Source organism: Sarcophilus harrisii, chromosome 2, assembly GCF_902635505.1.
Source record: "Sarcophilus harrisii chromosome 2, mSarHar1.11, whole genome shotgun sequence".
Classification (NCBI taxonomy): Eukaryota; Metazoa; Chordata; class Mammalia; order Dasyuromorphia; family Dasyuridae; genus Sarcophilus; species Sarcophilus harrisii.
This window is the reverse complement of record NC_045427.1, coordinates 323,574,598-323,601,157: the sequence shown is the minus strand read 5'-3', so window position 1 is coordinate 323,601,157 and position 26,560 is coordinate 323,574,598. Positions and strand designations below refer to the sequence as shown.

At 34.4% G+C, this 26,560-nt stretch overlaps 1 protein-coding gene across 7 annotated transcripts in view; it reads right to left on the bottom strand.

Moving 5' to 3' along the window:
• Nucleotides 1-26,560, bottom strand: part of FUT8 (fucosyltransferase 8) — a 394,186-nt gene that overhangs the window by 221,037 nt on the left and 146,589 nt on the right. For 6 of the 7 annotated variants that reach the window (XM_031952733.1, XM_031952735.1, XM_031952731.1 and 3 more), the window contains one exon: nt 11,955-12,396. In XM_031952733.1, the coding sequence (XP_031808593.1) occupies nt 11,955-12,157 (203 nt within the window). In that variant the 5' untranslated portion in view covers nt 12,158-12,396. Of the gene's footprint in view, nt 1-11,954; nt 12,397-26,560 lie in introns of those variants that run through there. The other variant, XM_031952738.1, reaches the window with a different exon arrangement.

Sequence of the window (26,560 nt, the reverse complement as noted above, 5' to 3'; positions counted from 1 at the left end):
AAAAACCAGGCCTTGCTCTAAGAATATATTGGTAGCTGTCAATCTCAATTGGTAAAGGAAGTTTCCTTGCTGGGTGTTCTCTATACCAATGAATTCACAAAACTAATCCTTAATAAAAATCATGACAGCATCATAACACATGTGGTTCAATTGTCCAAGATTACTAGACTAACCCTCCCCTGACTGTGTATTAAATTCCCATATGATAGAGAAAACAGAGCACAAGATCCTTCAAGGCAGAAATCATGACTTGCGTATAGTAGAGATCAAGAAATGATTGTAGAAGGTTCAATGATGTCACAAATCGCTTTTTATTTTGCAGTCATTACCAAAAGTTTTGGTAATGCCATTCCTCAAGGGAAGTCAACAAGGCAATATGAAGTAGCAAAATTATCAATGTATATTAATAATTCCTATATAGAGTAAGTCAGTCAAAAAACAAATATTAAGCATGTGTCAAACATTGTTCTATGAACTGATGATACAAAGAAAGGCAAAATTAATTCCTGTATGGCTAATATGGAAATAGGTTTTGCAGGATTTTACATGTACTGATACTGTATCACTTGCCTTTTTAGTGGGTGGGAAAGGGGATAGAAGGTATGGAACTGAAAATTTGAAAATAATGCTAAAATAAACAAATATTGGGGGTTTGGGAGAGGGAGAGAAGAGAGATGATTTAGGGTTAATCTTTGGCTTCCAGGGGCTCACATACTAAGAGAAGGCAAATATTAAAATAATCAGGTATAAAGATAAGAAAGCTTTTCAGAGCAGAGGGAAAACTACTAACTTGGATGGGGGAAGGGAGGAAGAGAAGAGAGAGGAGAAATAATAAAAAGGAATAGAACAAAGAAAAACTGGCTATAAAAAGTGGGATTTGAGGTGAGTCTTGACGGAAATTAGGCAAAATAAGGGGCAGAGATGAGGAAGGAAAGCATTCTAGGGATGACATATAACTAGAGTAAAGGTACTGAGTTGCAGGATGGATTATTTGTATGAGGAATAACAAGTAGGCTAGTATAAGCTGCATTATAGGATGTATGGCTGGGTATAAATAAAGATGGGAACGGGGCAATTTGTGAATGGCTTGAAATACCAAGCTTTATATTTGATCCTAAAGAAAAAAAGAAGCCACTGTAATTTACTGAGTATTGGGGGAGGAAGAAGTGACCTGTGCTTTAGAGAAATCACTTTAGCAGCGATACAAAGGAGGGACTAAAGAGTCTATACTAGATTTAAGTGGAGAGAAGGAGATGTACAAGGGTGCTTGTGAAGGTAGACATTACAAGATATGACAACAGAATGGGGAGTTAGTGGGAATGAAAAGTTAAGGATGCCACTTTTAAGTGTAGGTTATTGAGAGGATGATGATGTCCTCAACAATAAAGGCAAAGTTAGAAAGAGAAAGCTTGGGGAAAATCAATAATGTTTGGGACATGTCAGAGTTTGAAATACCTATAAGTCATGCAAAAAGTAGGTACCAATGCAGGACTAGAGTGCAAAACAACCAATGAATCTGTACTCCTATCACACAAAGAAGCTGAAATGCATATGAAAAATGGTCTTGCTGTTTAGTTTTTATTAGCTTTAACAATGGGAACAACAAACTAGAACCAAGAAAAAAGAAATGTTAACTCTTACATATTGTTTGGAATTATTTGTAATAAAAATAACCACCCATCTTCAATTAAAAATCCCAATTCTTACTCTGAATAATATTGCTCTCTATAATAAATTAGACAAAATGTATCTTGCAGAAGACATTGGCCCCAAAGTGAACTGATGTTAAAGATCCCACTTCTACCATGAGATGCAAATTAATATATGAGAATGAATGGGAGCTAATTTATATTTTTTAACTATAACCACACTCCCCCCCAAAAAAAAATCCTCTAAAAAGAATGAATATTTTCATTACAATTCTTTTATATGTGCATACACACACACACACACACACACACACACACACATTTTTCTGAAGATACTTGCCAGACCTTCAAGGTCATTCCCAAATCTAAGATTTTTGTAATCCCGGGGATATGCAAATCACAAGTTTAGTGGAAAATTCAAAAGAAAAGATATAAATTCATGAGATGAAAACCAAAGGTATAGAGAATCAGAAGAGACAGCTAAAAGAGACAAGATGCTTTAAAAAAAAAAAAAAGGCAGCCCATATTCAAGGGGTTAAAAAGCAAAAGAAGAAAAAAAAAATCTGTTAAATAGAATAATCAAGAAAGTAATGTTACAGAAGTCAAAGGAGCGGTGAGTTTTAAGAAAATAAATGGTGGTCAAATGTTTCATGGAAGTTTAAAAAAAAATTGTGAACCAAACAAGGGTACCAGATTTACAAACCAAGAGACTGATGATGAACTTTGGGGTAATAGTATCAACAGTAAGATATAAAGAAAACAAAGTTGTAAAGCCTTAAGAAAGTAATGAAGAAAAGAAGGTCAAGAAAAAGGTTTGAATCTTTGTTTTGTCTCAATTAGAATAAGAGAGGACAAATAATAACATAAACCAAAAAGAAGGCATCAGTAGAATGGGGAAAAGTGAAGATGAGAGAGAAAGAGAATATCCCAGAAGAGCCAAGGCAGAAGTAAAATGAAGGGTGTAAAGAAGGATATCATTTGTTCACAGACAGGAAAGGAGGAGGAGAGGTTGGCCAAAACTACTGAAACTAAAATGGAAGGAAATAAAGTTGAAGCCTTCATCTTCTCAGAAAAGCAGGAAACAAAATCATTTATTTTAATTCAAAGTAGAATACTCTGGAATTTGTTACAGCTTGATGATCCTATTATCCAGGTTGCCAAGACATAATGGATGGGCTATGCAAGAAAAAAATATTGAAGAGGATTTAAAAAAAAAAAAAAAAAGATAACATGTATAAACTACCATAGGATAATAAGATTATATTCCTGCTTCTGCTGTTGACTCAATAAAGAATAGGGTTCATGCTACTTAATTTCTATAATTACTATATGACTTGCATGCAAATCTTAGCTCTTCCCCTTTATGATATGTGACCTCAGGTAATGTCCCTTAAGGGAATTAGAAGACTAGTTAGCAACAAGATATACTCACTTCCCCCAAATCAAATAGCCCTCAAGTTAAAAAAAAAATATATATATATATATATAAAGATTTTTAAATGCCATCTTAAAAAAGAAAAGTTCTGATAAAAGCAAATATAATTAACCCAGTAATCATATGATTACCATCTTTTACAAAGACAATGCATTTAATAAAGCAAAACAGCAAAGTATAGCTACAAAAAAAAATAAAATCTAAAAGCCCACCCTACCAAAAACAAATAAAAAACCTTAGTATTTTATTCAATATGAAGCTTTCATATTTGTTTCCCTCAAGAAAAATATAATTTAAAATTATTTTCCTAAATTTGTAACAATGTCAACAAAATGCTTGCTTTTTAAAATTAACATCCCAAATCTCAAAAGAAAAAAAATGCTTCAAACTTCCAGATTCATATTTTTAGTACATATAGATTTAACCGAAAAATGAACTACAGATAGATCAATTAGCATTCTAACATAGTTCTACCATTATCTGATATCATCTTTATACTTTGGCTTACTCAATCGTTACTACCAGAAAAACACAAGGTAAAAAAAAGTACCAAAAATGTTAGGAAGAATTATGATTCAGTAAAAAGTCATAGAACCAATACGAACAGTAGTCATGTTTCCCCCTTCTTCCTTTCAAACTAGTGGCTTTTAACCTTTTCTATTTCCTTTCCCTCCTTCTGGCTTACTGTACTCATTGAGAAATGAAGTATGATGCTCATTATATATATATGAAATTATGTTAAACATCAGGCTTTTCTAAAGCCATACTTGGTAAAAGAAAAAAATAAATCATAACCCTATCTGGAAAGTGGATGGAGTCAAGTAACTGAGAATTTTAAGATAACATAATATGGGAAACCATTAACATTATAATTTCCTAAAAGTATGAACTTAATATGTATCATCAGAGTCCATTTGCAGTCCTCTATACCAAAGCTTTTTAACATTTTTTTTTGGTGACATGGGCTCTCATTTGTCATTCTGGTGAATACTATGGACCAACTTCTCAGAATGTTTTTAAATGCATAAAATACACAGGATTACAAAGGAAATCCTACATTAAGTACTTCTGATCTATTTTATTAGCAGATATTATTACAAATTATCATACAACAAGGTACCTTGGTTCTAAATGTTTCTGTATCAATGTCCCATATAAAGTAACTTAATCTAAGAGCTGAAATTTTATCTTCTTATTAGACTGAAAAAAAAATGCTAAATTAGATTTAAATTCATAAAGCACAAAGGATCTTTCTGAGAAAAGGAGGACCCAGATTAAAGACATGATTTCCTCCATGCAAGAGAAAACAAATTACCTGAAATCAAGAAAATCATGTATCATGAGTACAATGAGAACTAGCAGCAAAGTGAACAACTGTTCAACAGCTTAGATTAACAGGAAGCAAAATCAGTTTAGCAGAAAGGGGGGTGGGGGGGTGGGAAAGAGAAAGCCTATGAAATATAAAAGCTTTTGTGACACAGGAACCTAGAACTTCAACTCTTTATCACTCTGAAAATAAATGGGGATGTTCAGCTTAAAGACAATTTCTTGATAATGCTCTTAACACCTGATACTATAGGGGGCCATAGCTTTAGTCATTCATTTTTCTTTGGTTTCTATACATCCAAGACTTACTAAAATTTAACTACTTCCTTCTCACTGGTGTCACTATGTCTGACATTACAGAGCTAATACCAAAAACATTACTGTGCTGATCTTTCACAATTTGGATCACAAACATAATAGGCAATATTATAAACAATACAAAAATGCTTTTCTTTATTAATGTCATTTTGAGGTTTACAAAATCCTTTATATCTCACTGGAACTTCAAAACAATTACAGGTAGTATTACTCACAATTTGCAGATAATGAAACATGAGGTTTGATGATTTGCCAGGCCTGAAATAGTCAGAGGGGCAATTTTAACTTAGTCATCAACAGAACTCTATCTATACTGTCAAGTTGTCTTAAAAGGTCTACAAACCAAATATTTGAAAATTCAGATTCACATTGCTTAGTTTTCCATAACCAATCTACCCACTGTTCCTCATTAAAAATAATTCCATTTCTTGTCTTTGTGACTTTGTACAGGTTGTACCTCAGGCCTGGATTGTTCTCCCTTCCCATTGCTATCAGAATCCTTATTTTCTTTCAAAATACAGGTTAAATATAGTCTCCTACAGGGAGTCTTTCAGAGTCCTTAGAGCTTAGTAAGATCCACCTCACACAAAAATTATTTTGTATTTACAATTGTCCCTCAACATTCACAAGGGTTGAGTGCTGAATCCCCATGAATGTAAGAACCATGAATAACTCTAGGGCCCACCCCAAAACTTCATTTTTAATGATTCTGATTGTGTTTATTTAACACAAAAACAAGTAAAACAACATACTTCACTCATAAAAAAAAGCTGCAGTTTCTATCCGAGAGAAGTATCTCACACACTATGCAGAGGCCTTGCAGCTAACTAATGTAGCTGCAGCAACTGTTTCAACAGAATTTTCTTCTAGTATGAAAAGTGCAACATATAATGAATGACTACTGCCGAAGAAAATCGTGTAACTGAGTCTGGATGGTAGAAAGACAAAAAGAAGGCATTCCCAAATAGAATGTGTAACCTGTATTTCTTTAATCCACTGAAACTTTTAACAAGATATTACTGGTTATAAACAAAACAGATTAATGACATATGATATTTATGTATTTATGCCTTATTAGGTTTTTTTCTTTACATATGTAGGTCAATTGCAATTTTTTATAGTAAGCTGAAAATATTCAAAAGTTCCTATTTAATTATCAATGCCCAACCCCAAAATAACCAAAACCGTGAATGTGAATGAATGACTGTACTTATCAGGATACATGTTTCTTGCCCAATCACTCCAAACTAGAACATTAAGTTCCTAGACAAGAGGGACTGTTTGGTTTTTGTATTTGCATCCCAAGCACAGTGCCTGACACAAAGTTAGGATTCAATAAATGCTTATTGATTTGAATGAAATGAATAGATCTAACTGATTGTGTCAGAATCCGGAAGTTGGAAGGAATCTTTGACTCCATCTACTAGATGAACACCTGGAAAAAAAAAAATCCACAGAAAACAAACAGTACAAGTACTCTGGTATTTGAAGACTCCCTATCCAAAGAGAATACACTAATCTACTACTACCCTCTCAAAGTACCCAGTTCCATTTTGAGAAATGCTTGTTAAGAAAGAGAGCTGGCCTTGAAATGATTAAGAACTGGATTTAAGTCATACTTCTGAGATGTATATAAATATATAAAAATACATATGTGCATATGTGGGTATATTTGTTAACTTTTGTCCCCTAAAGCTCTACAAAGCTGAAGAACAGTTGCAGATCTATGTTTTTCAAAGTGGGAATTCCCTACATTTAAATTTAGGTCTTGATGATTCCTCTTCTCCCAGCTACTCAACAGTCTCCTCCAAAAACTAAATTATTCAACTGCATTGTTCACATGAATCCTAATTCTATCAATTTGGAATTCTAATTTTGCCACCAGGTCAGTTCTGACAACAAACTTAATTCTTTTTTTTCCAGTAATTATACAAAGTCTTTGAATACAAAGATCATCTTTAACCTAGACTCTCAAAACCAGGTCTTTTCCTGTTCAAAATAAATATCTTCAGGTCCTTCAGGTTTTCTGATGTAATCTTAATACCTTAGTCAATGTCCTATGGATTCTCCCACAGAGAATACATTCCTATAACGAAACACTCAAAATAGGAACCTGCAGGGACAATTTCCTCCATTATGGTAGGACATAGTTGACTAATATCATTGCTGTGATTTTGATACTGTCAGATTCAAGAGATTTCAGGCTCATTGTCAAATAAAATGTCCTTCTTTTTTTCAAGTGCTAATGTCAATCTGGAACCTTTCCAACCTTTTACCTGGGTAAATATAAATTTTAAAAATCCAAACTTCATCAGATTGCTTGGCAGCGGCGTTTCTAAAGTCATCTGAATTGCAAGGACAGATATCAAAGATGCTAAGGAGTTATAAACATCAAGATTTGGCAAAAGATTGGAACTATAGAGTAAGTGACCATAAAGATCAAGGATAACATGGAAGTCATAAAACTAGGAGACTGGGAGAATGGTGGTGCCTTCAATAGAAATAGGGGAATTTGGAAAAGGAGAAAGTTTTGGAGAAATAATCATGAGTTATATTTTAGATAGGTTGAGTTCATAAGTCTAAGGAACATCCAATATGAAATGTGCACTGCAATAGACAAGTTAAGTAATATTAGACTGAAGCTCATGAGAAATATGAGTTGTTTACATAGATCTGGGAATAGTCTACAAGGGGATGGTAATTAAGCTCATGGGAGCAACATGAAGTCACCAGAAAATGTAGAGAGAAAAGAGAGGATCTGTATGTGCCAAAATGTTTGTGGCAGCCCTGTTCGTAGTGGCTAGAAGCTGAAAAATGAATGGATGCCCATCAATTGGAGAATGGTTGAGTAAATTGTGGTATATGAATGTTATGGAATATTATTGTTCTGTAAGAAACGACCAGCAGGATGTATACAGAGAGGATTGGCGAGACTTACATGAACTGATGCTGAGTGAAATGAGCAGAACCAGGAGATCATTATATACCTCAACAACAATACTGTATGAAGATGTATTCTGATGGAAGTGGATTTCTTCGACAAAGAGAAGATCTAGCTCAGTTTCAAATGATCAAGAATGGACAGAAGCAGCTACACCCAAAGAAAGAACACTAGGAAATGAATGTAAACTGCTTGCATTTTTGTTCTTCTTCCCGGGTTATTTATACCTTCCAAATCCAATTCTCCCTGAGCAACAAGAGAACTGTTCGGTTCTACACACATATATTGTATCTAAGATCTACTGTAACCTATTTAACATGTATAGGACTGCTTGCCATCTGGGGGGGGGGGTGGAGGGAGGGAGGGGAAAAATTGGAACAGAAGTGAGTACAAGGGATAATGTTGTAAAAAATTACCCTGGCATGGGTTCTGTCAATAAAAAGTTATTTAAAATAAATAAATAAATTTTAAAAAAGGAAAAAAAAGAAAAGAGAGCCTAGAACATAAACCATGAGAAACACCATAGAGGGCATAATATGAATAGAGCCATCAAATGAGAGTGAAGAGAGGTCAAACATTAAGAGGAGAGGTCAAACAGGAGACATTAAAGTCAAAAAATCCTAAAGAAAGAATATTCAGAAGGAGAGGATAGACAAAAACAATAGGAAGGTTAATAGGGATAAAGACAGGAAAAAAAAAAAGTTTGGGTAATTAAGGGATTTGGTTTGAAGAAAGCAGTTTCTGTTGAATGAGGTCAGAAGTCAATCTAAGCAAAGGGCTGAGGATTAAGTGAGAGAAGAGAAAGTATAAACTGTTTTTTCAAGGAGTTTGGCTATGAAAAGAGTGGAACTTTAAAAGAGGGTAGGAAAAATTCACACTCATATCAACTGGTTAGTATTTTTTGTTGTGTTTCTCTGTTTTGCTTTCACTCATAAAAGTATTCAAAAACATCTCCCACTTTTTTCTTAATGATTTTACAGCTAAAGTGTCTATCTGGGTCCAAATAGCACCATAACACCTTACATTATAGATAAGACCCTTTATCTACGTTATAGATAAGTAACTATGAAATAAATTTGAAAACATTTCATCTTCATACTTGCATTCCCCATAAACTAGTTAATACATATAAAAAAATCCTAAAAGTTTGGACTTGGAAACACAAAGCAGATAATATCTGGCTCCCCACTAATTATCACTCCTGGAATACTCAGCCTCCAAAAAAAAGTTTCTCTAACACATTTCAGAGCTGACATTTTTCCTGAACAAGAAAGGAAAGCCTTTACTGTTACCAAACAACAATCTGGGGAACTGCCAAATTACCCAATATGGATACAGATTTTAAAGGTCTTTAGCATCAGACCTCGAACTTTAGATAACTATAAAAAAATCATATAATAATCTGCATTTGGACAAATATATCTGAAGTATGGGTTTTCTCCTTTTTTTCCTTTTCTAATTCAGATGCTGAATTACCACATAATGACACATATGGAAAGTCATTTGCCATCGATTAGGAGCTAAAATGGAGAAAAGAAATTGATCAAATCTCATTTATAAATTCCTGTAATTCACAGAGCTCTCATTTCAATTGTTCAATAAGTAGTCTTAATTTAGTTCATTAATAAATCAATATTTTAAAGAATGTTGCTTTATTTTTAAAAAGCTATAACAAAAAACTCTATTTCACACAAATATTACAAGTGGAAGCAAAACTGGTAGCACTTCCTTTGAGAACTTCCTTCATCTACCAAAACATGAGATTTTCAGTTGTGTTTATTTCAATGTATACAGATGTGATAAGTTGTGTCACATTTATCTATGACAAACATGTAACTTTGTCTTTCTAGATCAGAAAGTGAATTTGAGGATCTTACATGATTTTCACAAATATCCACTAAACACCTAAGATTCAGGGGAAAATCTTTGTTATAAGATGAATATTTAATATTTGTTATAATCTATAAAAGTGACAAAATTTTGTTTTCTAACTCAAACACACTTCAAATACTTTGGCACATGAAAGCTATCTTAATCCCCCATATATCATTGTACAATTTTGCAAAGATTCTTCTTTTCAATGGGATTTTATCCTTATAATGATTGAGTTCCATAGGTCAGTCCCACATTATAACATTTTTATTTTTTAAAATATGTCAATTATAACAATTTTTTGATATGGCACTGCCAAAGATTTTAAAAGAAATAATTTCCTTAAAAATCAGTCTTAACGTAGCATATATGCAATCAAATGAACATCTTTAACTACATCTGTTGCTTTTTTCACATGTAATGCAAAATAAGAATTTAACTTCTCAATCTATTGCAAAGGTCTTCAGATACGTAAGCATTTCTCTTCTCTCCCTGGCCCATTCCCCAAGTGGAACCATTCCAAGAGCTTTTGCATGTAATTTGCTAAGCATCATTTCAACCATATCAATAGTTATAGATAGCAATTTCTCCTTCCTAATGAGGCTTTTTACACTTAGTAATTACATAAGCAATCTTATGCAATATGAGTAGTCCTTTTAATATCATAGACATGGTTTGTCTTTGCTTACTTTTTTAAGTAAAAGAACTAATGTTCTCTGAAAAATTTTCATATAGCCACCTTATTCCTCAATCAAATTTGATATCAAGGGACTTAACTTTTTTAATACTAATAATAAATAATAACTGCAGGCTATAGCTATAGAATTGGAAAGAATCAGCAGAGGACATCTACTCCAACCCTGTTGGGGGTTTTTTCAGAAGAAGAAACAGATGAAGCATAGGAAGGCTAATTTGCTAGCCTAAAGTTACACAGGCAGCAAGTGATAGAATCAAGATTCAAACCTAGGTCATTCGAGTGCAAACCCAGGATTCCTTCCACTTCACTAATCCACTGAAGATGAATCTCTTGTGTTAGTCTCACTTTTTTTGACTTTTAACGTAAACAATTTTTTCCAGGGGCAAAAAATACATGATATTTCAGTTGCATTTAAATTCCTACCCAAATGCTCTCCTAGACTTTATAATCTCCAGAAATTCATTAACTTGCAAGATGACATATCACCTTTAAAATTCATATTTCCTCAGTAACCCAGTCTCTGGGGTCCTACCCTCCCTTAGACTATGAACAAAAGAGAGCTCTTCCCACAGTTACCATTTAAGGAAGGTAATCTGCAACCACCTTATCATTTCCTCCCTTGACTATAAAACTTCATCATGCCCCTGCATCCTCTCCCTATCCTCTAACTTTTCAGCTTCTTTTTATGTGTTATGTGTTTTTATGTGTTCCTTTTTAGACCTCTTCTACATATTTTGTACTTATGGGGATAAGATTGTGAGTTCTTTGTCCGTAGAGACTGTCTTTTATCTTCCTTTATATCCCCAGCACTTAGTAAAATGTTGGGAATACATTAAGTGCTTAATAAATGTTTGCCACTTCAAAAAATTCAATACTTTTGGACAGCTGAGTTTGGACAGTGCTTCTCTTCATTGCATTTTAGGCACCCTTCAATTTTACACCTTCAGAAACTGTGGTATTACATTATTCATAGACTATCATCAGTTGCAGAACTGGTAGATATTTTTTTTTTAGGGAGTGGGGCAAGATACCAAATTGACCATGTCTGTGCCACCAATAAGGAACCACCTTCTGTCAATAAATATTAGTACCCAATATGCAACATTTTAAGTCTTAAAGGATTGAATAGGTTATTGGAAACCTAAGTAATTTTTTTTGGCGGGGGAGGGGAATTGGGTTAGTTCCAAAGAACTTTTTCAGAGTTTCAGAGATAAAATGTGTCAAATGTAGAATATCATTAATAAGATGAGATTTTGCTTCAGGAAGAGGTTTGGGGAAATGAAAACACCATGCAATAGTCTAAATACAATTCAGCCACTGGGTCCTATTCCTATTTAATTCAGAGCCAATTTATTTCCATCTACAGTGTCCATTCAAGATATGGCCTTAAGACACCAGCTCTGAAGGCAGTCCATTCAAATACATACTCCATAAACTAAAGATGCATACTTCTTCATTCAATTGTTTATTCAAGTACTGATATAAACTGAACTCTCATGCATTTAAAAAAATGACCAATTTTTTTTTAATCATACCTGTTTTACATATGAAAAGCATACACAGGAATCATCATTACCAAAGGTGGCTTAGTAACATATTTTAATTTTTGCCAAAAATGAAATAACATATATATTTTACAAGAACTAACTGAAACATTATACCAGAAAAGTCTATCACATTTTTTTTCTTTTTTCCTAACCATTTATAGAAACCTACCTGAGAGACTCTGCCATCCGCCTCAAGTCTTCATTCTGTTGTTTTAAGCGTTCGAGCTTTGCCAATATCTTGGAGAGTTCTCTACTAGAATGATCAGGATGATCATTGTCCCTTACCAAGTGTCCACCTATGTAAAACAACAAAGTCCCCCAAGCAAAAAGAATGAGCATAATCCAACGCCAGGAGCCAGTCCATGGCCTCATTTTCAGGTTCTCAACTCTCTCCTTTTGCTTGCCTAGAGCTCAAAGAGCTACAAACAACATGGTGACTTGGAAGATAGCACAAAGGTGGGTTGGCTCCCTTTTTTTTTTTTTTTTTAATTTCAACACATGATGCTTCAAACAAATTAGTATCTGTCGAGAGTGCGTGAGCAATTTCTTTCAGAAATCCTTCCAATGTTACGAGTAGGAAGCCTTCTTTTCAAGTCCTTGGATTTTACATTCTGTGGAAAAAATAAGAAATGAATTTAATGAAATGATGCAAGTTTATGGATAACAGAATGTATTGATCTTAAATAAGGAATTATTAAATGTTTTTAAATCTTAGAGGCCTTTGGAAGTCTGGTGAAAAACTCACAGATCACAATCTCAGACAATTTTTTAAATAACAAATACAAAGGGATACAAAGGAAAACAATTATATTGAAATACGTCATAAAATATTTTAAAAGATAGTAGTTCATGGACTCCCTGAAATCTATTTATGGTTTATCTTTGTAGTTCAAATTAAGAAACTGATTTAATAGAAAGACAATGGTGACTGTATAATCAGAAAAACTAAGGATAATGTTACTATCTATGTGTAGCAAGTAAAATGGAAAAGTTTTTGGTATCCACAGCAAGTCAGCTCTGTATACTAGTTCAATCTGTCCCAGATAACAACACAATTAGCTCTAGGTCTAAAAAGGACACAGACATCATCACCCTTTTTTCTTCTTAGTACTGTCATTCTCTGTATACATGAAGATGACAAGATTTTTATCTTGGTGGAGAATAATAACCAGAAAATGCCCTCTTCTACATATTTTGTACTATTTCCTATTTATCTTCAAAAGAAATAAAAACATCATTAGTAGTAAATGACTACAACTCTTCAATCCCATCTCTTAGACCCTTTATCCCAGTTTACTAGACAATAGACAGTATTTATCTCAGCAGACTATATGCAGGTTGCTACTTTCACAATAAAGTACATGCTAGTGAGTCAGGGGCTACAACAGAAATTAAGAAGGTGGCAAATACCTCTCCCAATAACAGAAGCTAAGGTCAACTGAATAGCCCTAGTAGAGGATCCTCCTAAAACAAGATGAGTTTCCCTCATTTAAAACAAAAATATGTACCTTTGCCTTTGCACCTTTTGAACTGACTGCATTTTCAATTTCACTTGATATGGTTTAGAAATAATTTGGGTAACCCAAAAATTTTCCCTTTAAGGACAGTGAGTAACGAAAGACAATTTTTAAAATTACATGAATATTGCAGATACAGGGAGAAAGCTGTATGTCAAGTCATATATCTTTTTCTGAAAATGGTGACCAAAAGGACAATAAATTAAACTTTGCTTTTTTGATACTTTATTACATTTATATTACAACAGAATGTAACAGAAGGATAAACTTAATGATTAGGTTAAAAAAAAATTTTTTTTAATTTTTAAAAAGGCCTAGGTGAGGGGCAATTAGGTGGTGCAGTAGATAGAGCACCAGCCCTTTCAGAAGGACCCCAGTTCAAATCAGACCTCAGACACTTAACAATTCCTAGCTGTGTGACCCTGGGCAAGTCACTTAACTCCAATTGCCTCAGGAAAAAAAAAGGGGAGGGGGGAGAGAAGAGGTGCCTAGGTGAAAGAGCTGACATAATAAATAAGGTTTAAAAAATTAGTATTCCAGGACTTCTCTTTTTCTACTTTAGAACTAAGTTTCTGAATTACACTTAAAACAAGAAATTAGGGTAGGAAAATTTTTTCTTTTTCAAAATGCTTTACATTAATGATTTGATTCTTATTACAACTTATGAAGTAGGTGCTATTATTATCCCCATTTTACAGGTGAAAAAAATAAAGCTCAGAAAGATTTAAGAAATTTTCCCAGTGGTCACATAGCTAGTTAAGTATCTGAAGCAGTAATTGAACTCTTCTGGATTCATTCTTTTCAGACATTTTATCCATTATGTTATTTAGCTGCATTAAGCATTTTTAAAGTCTTAAGTACTTTATCTCTAGTACTGGAATTGAATAAATTTATACCCACTTAAATAAGAAACTAAAGGAGGCCCAAATAAGCAACCAGGCATGCTTGGAAAGTTTGGTATCTTTTCTCTGGTTTTTTATTAAATAACCTTTAATTATGTCCAGCTGCTTTTATTAACTTTATCTTATTTGTTCAACTCTTCTTTCACTACTCTTTACCTGTCCTATCAGTTCCCTTGCTAAGTGAAGTCTTTTTAATCTCCTTTTGAATCCCCAATTGACCTAATGTGGACCTTTTAAGATTTCCCAACAACAAAGAGAAAATTAACACTTTGAAATATATTCTAATAAATGAATGTGCTTCAAACAGTCAACATTAACAGGATCATTTAACATGCAACGCATTAGTATCTGTGGTTTTTATAAGTTCATAGGACATTCTGAAATTCCTGTCATAATGTCCCTTCAACTCACCATTATAAAATAGCATGCTGTACAAAGAGCCCTTCAAAAAACCCTGCCTTCTTTTCTTTTGAAGGCAGCAAGCCTACAAATCAACATTGAGTGAAACCCATAATTCCCTCCAAAAACAAAGGAAAGCTTAAAGGACTATTTAAATAAAGAGCAATAAAAGTGTGTGCAGTAACATTTTACTTAGAATTACAATGATACACAGCAGCCATAAATTTGCAACGCTAGAGGCAAAACATACAAGAAGACACTTAGAGACAGGAGTTTACAGAGCCATAAAATTAGGCCTACAGAATTTAGTTTAAATTGACACCAGTGGATTTTAGAAACTGAACAAGACAAAACAAAAGAAACAAAAAATACCAGCAAAAATACTGAGACTTGGTAAATTATCATATTGTATAAGAAGCACAGGTGTTTCATGATCTGTCACATGAGTTAGAAATTAGAGATACAATATATGTGCCAATTCTATTTGTTGGCATTATTTTCCATTTCTTAAACTACAATATTGTAGCCTTTAAGGAAAAATATTTCCTGCTTAGGCTTTATTTTCCTTTTCAAATGTCAGGATAAAATGAAATGACAAGGCTAAATAAGAGAGAGAGAGAAATGTGAAACTGAGGAAAATGTCATTTCTAAAGAATCTTAGCATGGTCCCCCTTCCCACCTAAAAGTGACTTCCTAAATGTAAATCTCATGACATATAATCCAGTCAGTAAATAAACTTTTCTTAAGCACCTATTATATAGCAGAAACTGCTAAACTCTAGGGATATAAAAAGAACAAAATAAAAATCCCCTCAAAGAGTTTGTAATTCAATAGGAGAAAAAGCAATCAAATATATGTTTTAAAAAAAAGACATCACAAAGTGTGATAAATGAAAAAATTACTTTTAACAAAAGAAAGTCATTTTCCAAATTAAAAAAAAAACAACTCACCATTGCAAGACCAAATAAGCATACTATTTCTATGTTTAATAATTATTCATATTTACCTAATGTTTTGAAATTTGTAGATTTATACTTCCCACCTACTGCATACTACATAACAAAGAGCTTTGCTGAGACCAAAGGAAAGCTAAGGAACAATTCATTGCTTGTGTTTTTCCCTATAACAGTTTCAGATATAACCTAAAGATCTCTAGAAATTTTAAGACAATATGCCTGGCAGAGCACAATGGCTGCTGAAAGAATCAATGATGAAGAATGAATTAATCAATAAACATTTATTAAGCACCTACTATGTGCCAGAGACTGCTAAGCATTGGGGGGTTATACCCTATACCACCACTCACAAGCAAGAGTCCAAGTCCTCAAGAAGTTCATAATATAGTGGGGGAAACAACAAGCAGACAAGGAAAAGAAAGCATTAGAATTAAAAGGGAAAAGACTTCCAATTAAAGGTGGGATTTTAGTTAGCAAGTAAAGGAAGCCAAGGAGGTCAGCAGGCAGAGTGAAAGGAGATTATTCCAAGTAGGGAGGAATGCCAGAGAAAATGCTCAAGCTTCATCAAAGATGTAGTGTCATGTTTGTACAACAGCTGGAAAGCTAGTAACTGAATCAGAGTACACAGCAAAGAGTAAGGTATAAGAAGATTGGAAAGGTAGCATTGATGTGAACTCTAAAACCAGCTTAGTATGTTCCCTAGTCAAAAATTGCAAAAAGCCCAGCCCACTCCCATTACTAACCATAATCACTACACAAAAGGATCAGCTATCCAAACTGTCCTATTACCACAGTTTTAAAAATTATTATTACCATGGTTAAGAAAGTCGTGATGTGAACTCTATCAAGCATAACTGAAAAAAGTTAATTCTCCCAGACTTGCTTATAAGCATTTTTAAAATAGCCAAGCTGAAAAGTCAATTTTCTCAGACAACCTTGATAGGAACTCAGTTTTCACAGACTGTCTTCCTAATATCTTTAAGACAATCTCAGTATCTCCATACATATTCTTGTCACTTTCTAGATCCCACCTTTATTTCCCCCTTATGAAAGTACTTTCCCTCAAAAGTATGTCACAAAATCATCTTTGGATTTTGTCCATGATCTTTTCTCCTGAATAAAAAAGTACCTTTCAGCAAAAGAGAAGGCCATTGTGACTTCAGTACATATGCCTTGAGCCTTATGAACTAGGAATTACTGTCCCCCTTCATCTGGAGATCTTCATCAGAATGTGTTTAGATAATGGAGAGCTTTGAATGTAAACATATTTATTTGCACCTAGTAGTTATAGAAAGCCACTAGATTTACTAAGTAGGAAGGTACTTTACGAAAATCACACAGTGGCTGAATGGAGGATGAATTGGAGTAAGGAAAGACTAGAGGCAGTCAGATCCCCACTAGATTAAATATGCCAAGCATGAGTTTATGTAGGCTTATACTAGTGGTGGCAATGTTGGGAGGAAAAAAGGGTGTGTGTGTAAGTGTTATTTATTTCTTAGATAAAATCAAAAGGCTTTGGCAATAGTTTAGATGGGGGTAGGGAGAGGAGGAGTTGATGACTCCTAAGTTGTAAACCTGAGAGATAGTGTTACTCTGTAAAGTAATAGAGAAAAGGATATGGAGAAAGGAGAGATTAGTTCAGTTTTAGATATATTTAGTGTAAGATGTGTACCTTAATTTCAGGTACTTTAGGACAGTACTCTACCTTCTTCTAATTTGCCTTGGTTTTTAGTTTGTACTTCATTGGGATGAAGTAAAAGAAAAGTCACTCTCAGTATGCCAGACAGAAATTAGGGCTGGAGACCCACTGTGGAAAGAAATGACTTTCCTGTCTTTGGGGCAGGAAAACAAAAAAGACCTGAAGAATAGGATACACTATACAGTCTGCCAGACACTAAAGAGAAAATTAAGAATTTATCTGAGGACTAAGGACATTAAGCAGCAAAGGGGACAGTATGGTTTATAGAAAAACTGAGGTGGATTTTATGTCAGAGAAACTGAGTTTGAATACCAGCAGGTCACTACTACCTCTGTAAACTTAATTAAGAATTGGTTTTCTTACTTGTAAAATGAAATGGTTGTACTAAATTGCTTCTATTCCTTCCTATATAAATCTATAGTCATGAAAACTGTCAAGAGACCTACAGCCTGGAAGGTCTAAAAGGTCTAAATCTAAAAAAGCACTTTCCTAAAGCAAAGATGAAGAACATCCAAACAAGAAGTAACTGATTCCCCTAAGAGGCAGTAAAAAAAAAAAAAAAAAAAAAAAAAAAAAAAAAGCCTGAGGTGCAGTGAAGGGATTAATGTCTGAAAGGGGACTTCAAGGCATAACAATAGCTAGGAGGCAGGGATCAATTTGATTGATAGTGACAGAAGCAAAATTATCTTCAGATGACAATGAAGAGGGTAAAAAACTAGAGTAATAAGGCAGTCTTCTCTCCAATTTCCCTGAAGTCACAGTTTAAGAGTCAAGGACCTTCCCATTCATTTGTTCCAGCAAAACCCAAATGAACTTCCTCTGGTTTTCAGAGAATGAAAACCCCCCTGCACTCCCTCCCCCGAGGACATTTATTCCCTTTTCCACACAGAAAGGGGTCAGAAAGGATAACTGCTTTCACAAGTTTTTAAGACAATCAGAAAACCTGTGTTTCATATGTTTTCCTGTGAGTTCTATTTTTTGGGGTGCTGGTTATGGAATAGACTCTGTACTGAATAGAAGCTGAATCTCGCTCCTTCCAAGTTGAAATTGTGTATTATGTGGGGATCAAAGAGGCAAAGGATTAACCCTCAATACTATGTGGGGAGCAGTTACATTTCTGTCAGGGACTAATTCAAATGGTTGGGGTGGAGGGAGGAATGAGAGAGAGAGGGAAAGAAGGGGGGTAGAGGGAGAAGGGGAAAGAGAGAAGGGGAGAAGGTGGGGAGAGAGAGAAGGAGGGAGGAAGAAGAGAGAAGAGGGAGAAGAGCTAGGAAATAGGGGTATAGAGGATCAGAGAAGGGGAGAGGGGGGGAAGAAAAAGGGGGAGAGAGAGGAGGGGGAGGGGGAGCAGTAATTGAGTATGGTGTGTTTCTCTATGAGAGCCCTATCCACAAGTCTTCAGAGCAGAAAAATCCATTACATTTCTGACCCAGGTGATATCAATAGATCAAGTTCAAACTATCTTTAACAAGGACTTCAGAGACCCATGAGTTATCATTTCTTAATCCTTTTTCTTAAGCTCTAGACTCCAATTTGGCAAGGACTTTTAATTTTTTTTCTTGTTCAAATTCTAGCAACGACACAAAATGAGCAAGTATAAACTAGTGTCTAAATGTCAAAATGTATTGTGTTACATTTAGACACTGTGGTTACCCAATTACTACAGAATAGAGCTCAATTCAATGGCAGAGCCTGACACTCATCAAGGGCTGTTAGTTTAGTTTAGGGTGATAATGAAGGGATACTGCCCCATGTCCAGTGTGGGACAGCTGAAAATTGCAGTGTTAGGTAAAAAGGAAATAAGATGCATTCATTATATTAATCAAATAACAAGTGGAATTCCTGAACAATTGTTAATAAATCCGCCACTATCAAAAAAGGGAATAAGTAAAATTATCATTCCCAAAGTGAAAGATGGAAGGAAAAGATGGACAGAAGGAGGGAGGGAGGGAGGAAGGGACAGACAGAGAAGATCTACTTATGTCTAATATGGAAAAGATATTCAATAAAACTAGCATTTCATTCTGTAGCATTCATTCTGTAGAATGAAGCTTTTCTAAGTCCTCATGCTATCCAGGATGGTCAGAAAACCAGAGGCAAGGAGTTCTTGACTCCTGTAGATTGGCTAGTGAGGCTGATGATTTGAATATTTAGTCCTCTGGGTCAACTGAAACTTGAGGATATTTTCAATATCTTTTTAAAGGAATACCAGCCTAATCTGTACGAAGTAGGAGTTTTGGAAAAGCCAGTGCAATTTAAAAAGTAGAGGAATTAGGCGATATTGCTTATAATGTACTCTTCAAGATTCAGCTACTGACATAACACAAAACTGGTGGGAAAGCAAGGCAAAGAAATACAGGATATAAAAGAAGAGCCTTTAGTTGTGCTGGCAGTTTAAAAGGGCAGATATGTCAAGTTTTTCAATACATTATTATTATTAGAAAGAAAAAATCTCTCTCTAATTCTTAATTACAATAATAAAGGTTGCTTTTGATTGTATGAATTGAGGAAGCAGTACCTACAGAACAGATGGATACCATTAGACTGACTAAAATGATGTAGTATTTAGTCTATGACAAAACTCTATGGTTTTACTTATTGATGGAAATACTGCAAAAGCAATGTTTCCAAGTTGCCTAGAGTTGATAGACTTCTGTAGAACAGGAAAAAGTGCTCAAAAGACATGTACTTTCCCAAGACATGAGATTTTCTTTTTTTTTGCTGAGGCAATTGGGGTCACTTGCCCAAGGTCACACAGATAGTAAGAGATAAGTGTCTGAGACCAGATTTGAACCAGGTCCTCCTGACTTCAGGGCTGGTGCTCTATCTACTGCACCACCTAGCTGCCTCCTACATGAGATATTAAGAAAGCTCTGGCCAAGCCTTTTGAAAGGCAAAACTAGCAAAACATGCAAAACTAGCTCTTCCAAATAAGTAAAAGAGACTGGAATCCAAGGTTAAAGCAGTCAATTTCAGAAAACAGCAACAGCAAAGAATATGAAAAGTGTTTTCTTTTGTTACAACTACTGACAAGATGGGAATATATGTTGAAAACCTCAGCATGTACTAGGTAAGGTTGTATCATGTAATGTAACTGGGGATTAAGGAGAGGAACTAGTTTAGGGCCAGTAGAATTAGCAGAATATGCTAATTTATAAGTGAATATACCTAAAAGTGCTATTGTGCCTTATAATTTAAGAGGCTCTACATTTAATGTAATAGTAACACCACTGTTCAAAGCATTTTTGGATATCCAGGGCCTTCTTCATATAATTTCATCCTATAATAGGCTAATAGATAATCAGAAGAAACAAACAGGCAGTTTTCAGAAGAACAATTGCAAATCATCAACAATCAAATTGGAAAAGGAAGGAGAAACAGAAGGCAGGAAAGAGGGAGGAAGGGAAGGAAAAGAGGGAAAAACTTTTTTTTATAAATGCACAGAAATGAGCAAGAGGATGTTTTATCTAGTCAAATTTAACTAGTTTTAAAAGAATAATGCAAGAGACATTCCCTGTTTCACAATACAGAGTGAATACTATCATTTTTATGTTGTTCTTGCCTAGTGAAATAATCCTATTTGTTCATATATATTAAGTTCATGAAGAAAAAAATTTAAACAAAATGAATTGCTATATTGGGAAGCAACTTTGTTTAAAATACATCAATATTTTTAATAGTTTATTATATTTGAAATATATTTCTTCTCTTCACAATTAAGGCCTCATCGTGATAAGCAAGTAAAACCACGATTCTAAGGACTATCCCAGATGAACACAAACTCGTAAGCCTTTTCCAACCAAACTGAAATGGTGTGATTATAGGTCCAGCACTGCACAGAAACCACCTACTGCAGCTTGGTGTTGCTGTGATATGCCACACCAATTACCCTGAGCCTTAATAGACCTAGATTAACAACTCCCCCGGGACAACACTACCTGGTTTGTAGATTTGTGAACAAAACATCCTCTGGAACAATTTCTTCTTATCCTAACTTATATGTGTAATGCCTGAGAAACTGAGGCAAGCTAGAGATTAGAGAATTTTTAATATTTTATTAATTGGAGAGTATAATTGACTGGACAGGACTCTCGTCTCAAAGTATCCAGTGGTGCATGTGAGTTCTCAATGACATATATAGCCACATCCCTCAGCTACAGGAGTAGACCAAGGCAGGGGTGGAGTCAGAACATTGAGAGGTGGGGGGGGATGAGGGGGGAGAGGGGGGACGGGACTGGAAGCCAGAGTCTCAATGTCTGAATAAACACAAGTAAAGATGTCAATGAGGTATCCGGAATAGTCTTATCTTTTGGAATATTTTAGAGGGGGTAGTGTCATAAATTCTTGAGGGCAGAAGGAGTTAGAAGCCAGAAAGTCTGATCTCACCCTCATCTTGAGTTTCACATTGACAATTTATAACCTTAGAGCAAATGGTCCTCAGTCTTAATGAACCAGAGCAGGTTTTACAACTAAGGGGACTGAGGCAGAACAATTAAGGAAGCTGATGTAGAACAATTCAAAGAGATGGTGACATAACATATGTACTTGAATGCCATCTCAGTCGTGAAATCTGACAATAGTGGATTCTATTCCTCCTTTTCCTTTATGAAACATACTCCCATGTAATTCAATCATCCAGCAATATTCTTCTTTCTTCACTTTTACAAGGAAAGAACTATTTACTGATTCCACTTTCAAAGAAAAATCATGATATGACATAGAAACAAATGACTTAGATTTTCTTGGCTAAACAATAAAGCACAATTGCTGTACTTAAGAGTCAAGAAGACCTAAATTCAAATCCAGCCTTTGATACTCACTCAGCTGGGCAAGTCATTTTAAAGTTGTGAGCTGAAGAAGGAAATGAACAACCACCCCAGTGGTTTTGCCAAGAAAACCCCAACAAAGAATTAGAAATATCTGACAAATGATTGAAGAACCACCAAAAAAAAAGTGCTAGGCACTATGCTCAGAACTAAAGATGAAAAGCCAAAAATTAAACTGTCTGTCCTAAAGAACTTATGTTCTGTGGGAGGTATATACAATACTATGTGCTGTGCTAAGGCCTCATTTGATCCTCACAATGACCCTGTAAGATGGGTGTTATTACTATTAAAGATTATGAAACTGAAGTATATAGATTAAGTGATTTGCTAAGAATTACACAGCTAGCCAATATCAGTACTCAGGACTTCCTGCTTCCAAGCCATGGGCCACCTAGCTTCCTGTCACACACAAATATAAAGTTTACATGAAGTAATTTCAAGATGTAAATTTGAAGATTCTTGTCTATTACTAGTACCTATTACTATTACCTATTACTCAGAGACTTTCCCTCATGCCCAGTAGTTTCCCCTAAAGGAACTCCAGGTTCTGCTTAACCTAGAAAAAGCAAGGCAGGAACCCAGCAGGAAGAAATTTCAAAAAGAGAAATTTCACTTTAAATTACTGTAAACAATATAATATACTTGGGAGATTACCAGCCAGGACAAAAGCATGGATTATATGGACACAATTATAAAACACTTTTCACAAAAATAAAGACCAATCTAAACAACTGAAAAATTATTAATTACTCATGGGTAAGGTCAAGCCAATATAATAAAAATGAGAATTCTATCAAGGCACCATAAAGTGCCATGCCAATCAAACTATCAAACAATTATTTTATACAGCTAAAAAAAAAACAGTAATTAAATTCCTCTGGAATAAAATATCAAGAATATCAAGGAATCAATGAAAGAAAATGTTAAGGCAGGCAGACTAACAGTACCAGATTTCAAACTATATTACAAAGTGGTATAATTATCAAAACAATCTGTTACTAATTAAGAAACAGCAATAGATCAAGGAAATAGATTAGGCACACAATACATAACAACAATAAATGACTAGTATTTGATAAGTGAAAAATTTTTAGGGTAATTCAACATGAGGAAAAAACTGAAAGCAGTTTGGCAAAAACTAGGCATAGATCCATACCTCATACTGTACATCAAGATAAGGTCAAAATGCAAAATTCATTTTGACATAGGGGATAGAATAAGCAAATTAGGGAAACATGGGAAAATGTACCTGCCAGATCTATAGAAAAGGGAAGTTTATGACCAAATGAGACAAATAACAATATAGAAAGGAAAAGGGAAGCTAGATGGTGCCACGGATAGAGCACCAGCCCTGAAGTCAGGGAGGACCTGAATTCAATCCTGGTCTTAGACACCTAATAAATACTTCCTAGCTATGTGACCCTGGGCAAGTCACTTAAACCCAATTGCTTCTATATTATATATATATATATATATATATATATGGAAAGCAAAAAAGAATTTTGAAATTAAGAGCCCCCCCTTTTTTTTTCTACAAAGAAAACTAATGCAGTCAAAATAAGGAGAAAAATCAGAAATGGGAAACGCAGATTTCTCTAACACAGGTTTCTTTCACAACTATATTGGGAATTGTGGCAAAGATTTGGAAGATGTCCATCAATTTGAAAATGGCTGAATAAATTGTGATTAATGATTGTGATGGAATATACTATTGTGCTGTAAAAAATGATAAACAAGATTATTTCAGAAAAACCTGGGAAGATTTATATGAACTTATGCAAAGCAAAGTGAACAGAAACAGAACTATATATATATAAGCAGTATTAAATCTACTATGAATAACTTAGCTATTCTCAACAATACAATGATCAATCATAATTCCAAAAGATTTAGGATGAAAAAAGCTATCTACATCTAGAGAAAACTAATAAACTATTTAAATAAAGATTGAACTTTTAAAAATGTCTTATCTTTATTGTTTTATTTTATGCTTGCCTTTTTTTTTTTGGGCTACATGGCAAATATGGAAATGTTTCATGTGACCTCATGTTTAACAAAATAGTTTTTAAAAGAAAAGGTAGGGGCCCTCAAGCCAATTAACACTCAAATCCAGTTTCAGGAATCTTAACATCAACATTCCTATGCCTTCCTGACCTGTAAATAGTGCTACTCTTGTTTTTTTTTGGCTGAGGCAATTGGGGTTAAGTGACTTGCCCAGGGTCACACAGTTGGAGGTGTTAAGTGCCTGAGGCCACATTTGAACTCAGATCCTCCTGAACACAGGGCTGGTGCTCTATCCACTGCGCTACCTAGCAGCTCCTAAATATTGCTTTGCTTATAATCTGCTCCCCTCTCCATATGACTTCACTCTGTTTCAGGAAGCCATCTTATCAAACACTTGGTTTTAGGAACTGATACTCTTAAAAATTGTTAAGTATTACTCCCCTCCCCCCAAAGTTTTTGTTTATGTAGGTTAGATCTATCAATGATTATCACATTAGAAATTAAAACATATTAGTATGATTATGAAAATAGTTCTGACCTTACTGGCCCCTCCCCAAAAGGTGAGGGCAAGGAGGTAAGTTAAATGAAGTAAGACAAGGCTCCTATTATATTTTGAAAATTGCTACCACATCTACTCCAAGATTCACCTTTTGAAAAATAGAGAAAAGGGTCTGGGAAGAAGGCAATTGGATCTCAAGAACAAGGGTATCTAGCTTTACCAATAGTTACCATGCCTGGAACTAGGAGGCTCCATCCAGTCAAATTTCATTCTCTTCAGATTCTCTTCCTCCCCATCCTCCTATATCCCACAATATAATCCATAAAGGAAAGGAGATATATTTAACAATAAGGGGACAACGTTAACATGATAAAGATTCTTATTATCAGATACTTGCTTTTTGATGTATTTTATATTATTTTAAAGGAAAGGGGGGGGGGGGAACATTTCTTAAGAGCCTACTATAAGCCAGACTCTATGCTAAGTGCGTTAAAAACAGTTTTTTAATATTATCTTCACAATACCCTCCAATACAATTACAACACCCATTTTACAGTTAATGAAACTAAGGCAAGTTGAGGTTAGAGTGACCTAAGGTCACCTAAGGGGGTAAGAGAAACACAACTACAAAAATTTATTATCCTGAAATGTAGCTGGAAAAGCAAATAAAAACACCTGAATAAAATGAGATTTCAGATATTATGTTTATATTATACTAAAAGTCTAATTAACTTTAAGCAAATATTTAAAAGTGTTAGTGCAGTTTAAACCACACAAGGCTCTGTAAATTTAATATAAGATGTAAATAAAAACTAGTTAATAAATCATTAAATGACAGAATTAAGACATTTAGATGCCGTTTCAAGAGGATAGGATTATTTAAGCTATATCATAATAGTCTTATTTTTAATGAAAAGATACATTACAACAAATTTAAGAAGTCCCTATTCAGCAGATATAATCAAATCAATTCCAACTGCAAGAATTTTTTTCACAGAGGTTTATAATAAACTCCATCACAAATAATTAGCTTTTATTTAATAGGAAAATACATATTATGAGGGAGATAAACAAAAGCAACATATGAATAACCTATGCTGATGGTTGAATTAATTAAAACTGGCTGAAGGAAGATATTAGATAAATATTATACCTAGACCGGCTAGAAACCACACTTAGAACATAAATATTTTTTCATACTTTTTTTTATCTTTGATTCTGAAAAAGAAAGGGCCTTTAAAGTCACAGTAAGAGGAATGAGATCTTAGTAAACACTAAATGTAGCAAAAGGAAAAAGAGAGAGAGAGAGAGAGAGAGAGAGAGAGAGAGAGAGAGAGAGAGAGAGAGAGAGAGAGAAGGAAGACAAATGGTAAAGTGCTATAAGCCTGTGAGGTTTTCTGCAATCTCAAAAAGAGAAACTGATACCTTTATCAATGCAAGAGTTAACTGTGTTTAATAAATTAAACATTCTCAGATAAGGACAGGGCTGTGGGGAGGATAAAATGAGATAATATATGTAAAGAGATTGGTAAACCTTTCAGGAGCTTTAAAATTTTTAGCTATTAATTATCATCATTTACTAATACTACATTATATTCTTGTTGAAACCAAAAAGTTGAAGTTAAACCAAGAACTCAAACTAAGCAATCATATAATCACTAAATAAAGCTTTATAATAAAGATAACCAGAATCACAGAGGCAGGGAGAATTGGGGCCTAGAGCTAAGACATTTGAAGAGGTATTGCTAATAAGCCACAGAGATATTACAGTGAGATTCTCAATAGAATCTTTAGACAACTTAAAAGAAATAATCATAAGAATTACTATAATGGGGGCAGCTAGTGGATAAAGTGGAGAGTGGATAGTGGATAGTGGATAGTGGATAGTGCACCAGCCCTGAAGTCAGAAGAATGTGAGTTCAAATCTGGTCTCAGACACTTCTTAACTGTGTGACCTTGGGCAAATCAGTTAA